The sequence below is a fragment of the Zonotrichia leucophrys genome, chromosome 4, assembly GCF_028769735.1.
Source record: "Zonotrichia leucophrys gambelii isolate GWCS_2022_RI chromosome 4, RI_Zleu_2.0, whole genome shotgun sequence".
Lineage (NCBI taxonomy): Eukaryota > Metazoa > Chordata > Aves > Passeriformes > Passerellidae > Zonotrichia > Zonotrichia leucophrys.
In genome coordinates this window covers 71845128-71853695 of record NC_088173.1, presented here as the reverse complement: position 1 = coordinate 71853695, position 8568 = coordinate 71845128, and the positions used below count along the sequence as shown (strand labels likewise).

The window sequence follows — 8568 nt, the reverse complement described above, 5'->3', positions numbered from 1 at the left end:
GGACGTCGCTGTCGCCACTGCTGTGGGTCCGGGCTGGGCTCCGGCCCCGCTTCCAGCCGTGGTTCTCCGTCCCCATCCCGGGTTTCCTGTCCCCGCGGCATTTCCATGGGCCGGGCCTCAATTCCCGGAAAGCGCTACCTCATCCCTGTCGGGGCGCCAGGGACGCAAACACGGGCGGAGCCCCCGCCCTTGTCCCTGTCCCCACCCTCCAGAACCTTCCCCGGCTCCGGGGCAGCGGTGCCAGGCAGGGCTGGGGAGGCTGGACCCCCAAAAATCCCAGTACAGCACCAGGATAATCCCAAATGCTGCTCTGACGTCCCCCGCCGGTCCCTTTAGGGGTTTGGAGGTCCCCTGGCTCAGGAGGTGGCACTTTGTCCCCCCACCCAGTGTCCCCCACCAGTGTCACCCCTGTGGTCACAGCTGGCATGTCCCACTCCAGGCCACCACATTCCTGGCCAGGGCCTTCCTGACCTTGATCCCAGTGATCCCAGGGGTTTCATCCCAATAATCCCAATGATCCTGATGATCTTGGTGATCCCAACAAACAAAATTATCCCAACCCTCAATGATCCCAAACCCCCAATGATCCCACTGATCCCAGGGGTTTGATCCCAGTGAGCCCAGTGATCCCAATAAACAAAATGATCCCAATCCTCAATGATCCCAAATCCCCAATGATCCCGATGATCTCAGTGATCCCAACAAACAAAATGTTCCCAGCTCTCAATGAACCCAAACCCCCAGTGATCCCAATGATCCTGGTGATCCCAACAAACAAATGATCCCAAACCCCCAATGATCTCAGTGACCCCAAATGATCCCAACAATCTCAGGGATCCAAATTATCCCAATTTTCCCACTGTTCCCAATGGTCCCACCAATCCCAGTGTTGTCAGTGATCCACATGACCCCAATTATCTCAGCAATCCTAATAATTTAAGCAATCCAAATTATCTCAGCGATCCAAACAATCTCAGTGACCCCAATGATCCAAATGATCCCAATTATCTCAACCATCCCAATTATCCCAGCACTCCTGACCACCTCAACTCAGTGATCCCAAATATCTCAGTTATGGGAACAATCCCAATGTTCTGCCCACGCTTCTGAGGCTCCCATGGGTGGATTCTTCCCGTTGTGGAGATTTTTGGGAATGACAGGACAGATCCTTTGTGTGCCTCCTTCCCTTGGGGTCTCCCAGCTCTGATCCCAAATCTGGATCCCAAATCTGGGATCCCCTGGCTCTGTTCCCACCCTCGGGATCTCCCAGCTCTGATCCCAAATCTGGGATCCCCTGGCTCTGCTCCCAGCTCTGATCCCAAATCTGGATCCCAAATCCTGGATTCCCTGGCTCTGTTCCCACCCTCGGGATCTCCCAGCTCTGATCCCAAATCTGGGATCCCCGTCTCTGCTCCCAGCTCTGATCCCGAATCTGGGATCCCCGGATCAGATCCCACTCCCGGGACCCCCCGGCTCTGCTTCCCGGATCCAGGATCCCCCTTTGGGAACGGGAACGAGGAGAATCCCGGGATAATCCCGAGCTCCGGAGCCGGGACGCGGCTGGATGCGGGGTCACAGCCGATGTCCCCCGGGAGACGCGCGGTGACAAACCCGGCAGAGCGATTTACAAAATTCAGGGGGACACCGGGGGGGGTCTGGGGGTGGCGTGTCCTGTTTGGGACCCTTGTCCCCGCTCGGTGGCCGTGGCCGGGCGGGGAGCGGAGGTTCCGCTGCCGGCGGGACTGGGGCTGGCCCTGCCTCCTCCTCCTCCTCCTCCTCCCGCCGCTCCCGCTCCCACATCTGCAGCTGGAATTGCAATTTGAGGCGCTGCCTGGGCCGGGACAGGGAGTGGGAGGAAGCCGGAGCGCGGGGGGCTGCGCGGGGCCCCGGCGGGGACAGAGCCGCGGGCAGGACGGGGACAGAGACACGGGGACAGAGCCGCGGGGACAGAGCCACCACCAACCCGGGGGACACGGCCCGGGTGACAAAGAGGGGGGTCCCCAACCTGTGTCTCCCCCCACAGAGGTGAGTGGTCAGCGGGGGTGGCGGAAACCGGCGTGGGGACGTGGGGACAGCCCTGTCCCCTGGCCGAGGTGAGGGTGGCACCACCCTGGGGTCGCTGCCCTGTTTGGGGACACCCGGGGGGTGCCAGGACTCCGCGGCCTCTTCCCAGTGGGAATAGGGGGGTGTGAGCATGAGGGAGAGGGGGGAGGGACTCTCGGACACTGTCCCCGTGTGTCCTGTCCTGGGGAACACTGATGTGACCATTGGGGACACCGCTGGGACCATTTGGGACACTGCTGTGACCATTTGGAACACCACAAAGTGCCAGCACCATGCAGGGGACACCCCCGGGTGGCTCCTGTGTCCCAGCCTTGGCCGAGGGGACAGGGAAGGGCTCCAGGGAACCCCAACAACTTCTCGGGAAGATTTGGGGTGTCCCCAATCCCACAGCCATGCTCACAGCGGGGATGTGGGGACAAACAGCTCCTTCTGTCCCAGCACAGCTGGATGGGAGCCCCACAGCTGCCCTGAGCCTCCCTGGTGTTCCGTGGGGTCACCCCGAGTTTGTGGGATCACCCCAAGCTTGTGGGGGCACCCCGAGCTTGTGGGGACACGCTGAGTTTGTGGGGACATCCCGTGTTTGTGGGGACACGCTGAGTTTGTGGGGACACCCCGAGTTGTGGGGTCACCCTGCGTTTGCGGGGTCATTCTGAGTTTGTGGGGTCACACCAAGTTTTGGGGACATCCCGAGTTTTAGGGTCACCCCGAGTTCTGGGGACACCCCGAGCTGTGGGGTCACGCTGAGTTTGTGGAGACACCTCGACTTGTGGGGACATCCCGAGTTTTGGGGACACCCCGAGCTGTGGGGTCACCCTGCGTTTGTGGGGTCACCCTGCCAGCCAAGCCGGTGTCCCCGCGCCCCTCTCGGCCGTGCCGCAGCCCCGGTGTCGCTCCCGGCTGCTCCACCCTGATACCGTCCCAAACTTTGTTTCCTTTCCCCGTTTCCGTGAGCCCCCGCGGAGGCGGAAATGGTGGAAAATCCTCAAAATCCGGAGGGAGCCCAGGAGGCACCGGGAACTGCCCCGGGAGGGTCCCCCAGGGCCGGGGCCTTGGTCCCGTGTCCCCTGGGTGACAACAGCGCTGTCACTGGGGAGACTCGGCGGCCTGAGGCCACCCACCCTCCTGGCCTGGGAGGGGAACGGCACCCTGGGGACAAAGGTGGCCGTTGTCACCCCCTGCCACCCTGGACAAGGAGGATTTTGGCCACTCGGGGGCTGAGGGTCAGCACAGACCCCATAGTGACCCCCTGGACTCCCCATGGCCATGAAGGGACAGGGGACAAAGCCACGGAGCCACCAAGGGCTGGCGTGTCCCTCTGGGGGAGCTGAGACAGCGGGTTTGGGGACATTGGGGACATCCCTGCTCATCCAAAACCACAACCTGAGCTTCAGGCAGCTGGAAAAGGACACAAATCCCAGAGTTGGGGGTGATTTCCTGCAGGAAAACCTCCTGGAAAGCCCCATTTTGGTAGAAAAGTCCCATTTTGGTGGAAAAGCTACATTTTGGTGGAAAAGGACCCCTGGACCACCCCCAGGACTCCCCATGTGACACCCCAGGGCCACCAGCACAGCCTTCCCTGCCCACAGTTCCAGGGTGGCCTGAGCTGGATTCCCATTCCAGGGAAAACCTCCCCACCTGCCATTGGTATCCTGAGGGATTTTTGGGGAAAGGGGAGGCTGTGGGGCCATTGGTGATTTTTGGGGAGAGGGGAGGCTGTGGGGATTTTTTGGGAAGAGGGGAGGCTGTGGGACCACTGGTGGATTTTTTGGGAAGAGGGGAGCCTGTGCGGCCATGGGGATTTTTTGGGAAGAGAGGAGGCTGTGGGGCTGTAGGGACTTTTTGAGAAGAGGGGAGGCTGTGGGACCATGGGGATTTTTTGGGAAGGGCCATGGGGCCATGGAGATTTTTTGGGAAGAGGGGAGGCTGTGGGGCCATGGGGATTTTTTGGGAAGGGCCATGGGGCCATGGAGATTTTTTGGGAAGACGGGAGGCTGTGGGGCCATGGGGATTTTTTTTGGGAACAGGGGAGGCTGTGGAGCTGTTGGGATTTTTTGGGAACAGGGGAGGTGTAGTATTGCGTGTTTTATATAGGTTTTTTTTATATAGCGAGACTGCAGGGAGGCCGTGGGGATTTTTTGGGAAGAGGGGAGGCTGTGGGGCTGTGGGGATTTTTTTGGGAAGAGAGGAGTCTGTGGGGCCGGCAGCTCGTGGGTGGGTTTGGCTGGGGGTGAGGCCTCTCCCGATGAGCTCAGCCCTATCCCAAAGCTCTGGATTTGTGGGATGAGAGGGGCCGGTGCGGGCTGGGGGATTTGGGGGTGGTGGGAGGTTGTGACCTCGGGAAGGCAGCCAGGAGCTGGGGTGTTATCCCTGGAAGAAAATTTGGAGCTGGTCCAGGCTGGGTTAGAATCCCTGGGAAGAGCCAGGATCCCTTTGAACACCGAGCTTCCATCAGGAAATAAATTGGGATTTTTCCTAAATGATCCCTCCCCAAAAAAAGGGTAAAAATGTGCAGGAACAGCAATTTCCACCCTGCACATCTGTATCCTGAACATCTGTCTGACCTGCCCGGTGACAGGAACTCGGGTCCCTGTCCCCACAGTGGCTGTGACAGCTGGGGACGCCCTGGACGGTGACAATCATGTGTGCCCCAAACTGGGACAGCCACACCCCATGGGGAGCTGGGATTTGGGGTCCCCTCCTGCCAACCCTACAGATCCCAGCCTCGTCCCTGGTGTGGTTTTTGGGGGGTAGAGACATTGAGGGGACACCGAGGGGACATTGAGGGGACACTGAGTGGACACTGTGGCCACCCCACGCACTGAGGGCACACAGGGATGGATTTTGTCCCTTCCTTTTCCAGGTGGGCAGCGAGGCCATGGCGATGCTCCTGGAGCCTGGGATGCAGAGCCTGCGGATAGGTAAGGATGTCCCCAGGGGGTGGCACTGGCTGAGATGTCCCCTGACCCCACCAGATGATCACTCCATGTCTAGGTCCCTTGCTGTCCCCTCTCTGTCCCCTCCACAGCTCCTGTGCTGGGGGAACCAGAACCAGCTGTGGGAGGAAACCTGATCCCACCATCCCAAAACTCATCCCGCCGTCCCAAACTTGAGCCCTCCATCCCAAACCTGATCCCACCATCACAAACCTCATCCTTCCATCCCAAACCTCATCCTGCTGTCCCAAACTTCATGACTCCATCCCAAACCTCATCCCACCATCCCAAACCTGATCTCACCATCCCAAACCTGATCCCACCATCCCAAACCTGATCCTGCCATCCCAAACCTCATCCTTCCAATCTCAAACCTGACCCTGCCATCCCAAATCTGGTCCCGCTGTCCCAAACCTGATCCCACCATCCCAAACCTGAGCCCTCCATCCCAAACCTGAGCCCTCCATCCCAAACCTGATCCTTCCATTCCAAACCCGATCCCACCACCCCAAACCTGAGCCCGCCATCCCAAACCTCATCCTACCATCCCAAGTCCAGAAATGCTGAGGCCACAGCAGGAATTCTCCCCCCCCTGCCCCCCCGACCCCGATCCTTCTCCTCAGGAATGAGGTTTCATGTCCGAGGCTCTCCAGAGTCCCCAGGGTGTCACCGTCCCCCCCGGCTCTGTCACACGCAGAGGCGGCACAGGGACCGTTCCCATTTGTCTGGGATCAAATATTTATGGGACAGACATGGATACAGGGAAAGGCACTTAGGGAGTGGGTGTAGGGGACAGCAGACGTGTCACCAGCACAACCCAGGGTGGGGACACGGCCATCGCTGTCCCCAGCTCTGGGATGGGGCTGACACAAAGTCGAGATCAAACCAATCCCAATCCCAGACACAAAGTTGGGATCAGAGCAATCCCAATCCCAACCCCAATCCCAACCCCGCAGCTGCTGCTCTTGGGGGATCCCAGAACATTCCTTGGGGCTCCTGAGCTTCCCGAGGGTGTCCCAGTGGCTGTCCCAGGGCAAACTGGTGGCACTAGGAGCCGCGGTGGGTTTGTCCAGTCTCCAGCGAAGGGGAGATGGAGTTTTGCTCTTCCCGAAGGATCCTCTGCTGTTCCCAAATCCCTCAAACAACAGAATTTCCTCTGTTCCCAAATCCTTCCAACCACGGAGCCTCCTCTGTTTCCAAATCCCTCCAGAGCCCGGCTGGAGGTGGGGGCTGCTCATCCCCACTCCCATGGCCCCGATCCCAGCAGGATCCCAGCAGGATCCCGGCAGGATCGGCAATCCCACAGTGCAGGTTTTAGGGCCGACGGTCCCTTCACCTCACCGGTGTCACCGCCCGGACCCCACACCGCATTCCCAACACTTTCCCCCATCCCAATCCCTCGGGAAAGCCGCTCCGCCAGCTCCCCCAGCTCCTTCCAGCTGGGGCCGCTCCAGCGGCTCTGTCGTGGGCGGTGATTAATTAATGCCGGCTGCTAATTGGAGCCAGGTGCCCGGGGCAGCGCGGGCGGGACAGCCCCGTGTCCCCGGGACTCTGGGGCTCACTCCATCCCGGTTTTGGGATCATCGGGGTTCCCCGGGGCTGGAATTCTGCTGCTGGAGGGGACAGGGACGGGTGGTGGCTTCAGGAGGAGGGAAAATTTGCTTTACCCATGATCCCCACCCCCAGATTTTGGGATTACCACGGGCTCACGCAGGAGCTTCCAGGGTGTCCAGGAAACCGGGATGTTCTGGAGCATGGCCGAGGGTCTGAGCTGGATCCACCCTCCCTCGCTGGTTCTCCATGGATTTGAAACACAGACATTTCCTTTCTTCCTTTCCAAGTTTTCCCCCATTCCCACTGAATCCAAACCTTCCAGCTGCTGGGCTGGAGCAGCTTCCCCTGGATTATCCCATTGGACACATCCCTGGAATTGTCCAAGGCTGAGCTGGATCTAAATGGGAGAATGGAAAGTGTCCCTGCCCATGTATGGGGTGGCACTGGATCGGATTTAGGGACCTTCCCAACTCCAACCATCCTACAATTCCATGAATTTATGAACTCCACATCTGGAGACCCCACAGTGACTCTGTCCCCTCCACCATCACATCCACCCCAGATTGTCTCCATCGGGATGTCCTGGGTGGTCTCTCCTTGAGGGGACAATTTGGGAAGGGCTGGGATCCCTTCCCATGCAGATCCATTTCCAGCAGGATGTCCCAGGTGGTCTCTCCCTGGGGAATAGTCTTTGGGAAGGGCTGGATCCTTTCCCACCTGGATCTGTCTCCATCAGGGTGTCCCAGGTGGTCTCTCCTTTGGGAATGGTCTTAGGGAACGGCTGGATCCTTTCCCACCTGGATCTGTCTCCATCAGGGTGTCCCAGGTGGTCTCTCCTTTGGGAATGGTCTTAGGGAAGGGTGGGACCCCTTCCCACCTGGACCCGTCCCCATCGGGATGTCCGGGTGGTCTCCCCCGGGGGGAAGAGTTTTTGGGGAAAGGGGTTTGGGGAACCCCTTCCCCCCCGTACCCATCCCCATCGGAGGGTCCTGGGGGTTCCCCCGGGGGAAAAGAGTTTTTGGGGAAAGGGGTTTGGAATCCCTTCCCCCTTTCCATCCCCCATCGGGATGTCCGGGGTGGTCTCTCCCTGGGGAAGGGTTTTTGGGGGTCCCCAGACTCTCCCGTGGGGTGTCCCCGGTGGGAAAAGGCGAAACGGTGCCCGACCCTCCCCCCCCGGCCCCCCGGGGACCCCCACGACAGCTGCAGCATCGCCCCGCTGAGCCCTCCCAGTCACCCGGGGGTGCCGCACCAGTATGGCCACTGTGGGGTCCCCGTAAGGCAGCTTTGGGGTCCCCGTAAGGCCATTTTTGGGGTTCCCCCGTAAAGGGCAAATATGGGGGGCCCAGTATGGCCATTTTGGAGTCCCAATAAGACCATTATGGGGCTCCCCGTAGGGCGCTTTGGGTCCCATTTTGGGCCCTTGTGGATCCCAGTTAAAGGGCCCTTATGGGGGTTTCCCCGTTTAAAGGGGGTTTGAGGTCCCCGTATGGCCATAAAAGGGGTCCCCCAGGGAAGGCAGTTTTGGGCTCCCAGGATGGCAGATTTTGGGGTCCCAGTAGGCCCTTGTTGGGGTCCCAGTAATGCCTTATGGGGTTCCCAGTAAGGCAGTTTTGGGGTCCCAAAAAGGCTTTAGGGGTTCCCCGTAAGGTCATTATGGGGTTTCCCGTTAAAGGCCTTTTTGGGGTCCCCGTAAGGCCTTTGGGGTCCAGGATGGCCATTTTTTGGGGTCCCAGTAAAGCCCTTTGGGGCTCCAGTAAGGGAGTTTTTGGGGGCCCCGTAAAGCCCCCATGGGGTTCCCAGTAAGGCCTTATGGGGTTCCCAGTATGGCCATTATGGGGCTCCCAGTTTAAAGGGCATTATGGGGTTCCCCGTTAAAGGGCCCTTATGGGGGTTTCCCCGTAAGGTCATTATGGGGGTTTTCCCCGGGATGGCCCTTTTGGAGTCTCCCAAAAAGACCATTATGGGGCTCCCCGTAGGGCCCCCCCTTTTGGGGGCCCGTTTGGCCATTTTTTGGGGG

General features: G+C 59.7%; 1 protein-coding gene across 2 annotated transcripts in view; it reads left to right on the top strand.

The window, feature by feature from the left end:
* The first annotated feature begins 1860 nt into the window (after positions 1 to 1860).
* Positions 1861 to 8568, top strand: part of HSPA12B (heat shock protein family A (Hsp70) member 12B) — a 20852-nt gene continuing 14144 nt past the window's right edge. For both annotated transcript variants that reach the window (XM_064712129.1, XM_064712128.1), the window contains exons 1-2: positions 1861 to 2025; positions 4925 to 4982. In XM_064712129.1, the coding sequence (XP_064568199.1) occupies positions 4940 to 4982 (43 nt within the window). In that variant the 5' untranslated portion in view covers positions 1861 to 2025; positions 4925 to 4939. The remainder of the gene's footprint in view (positions 2026 to 4924; positions 4983 to 8568) is intronic.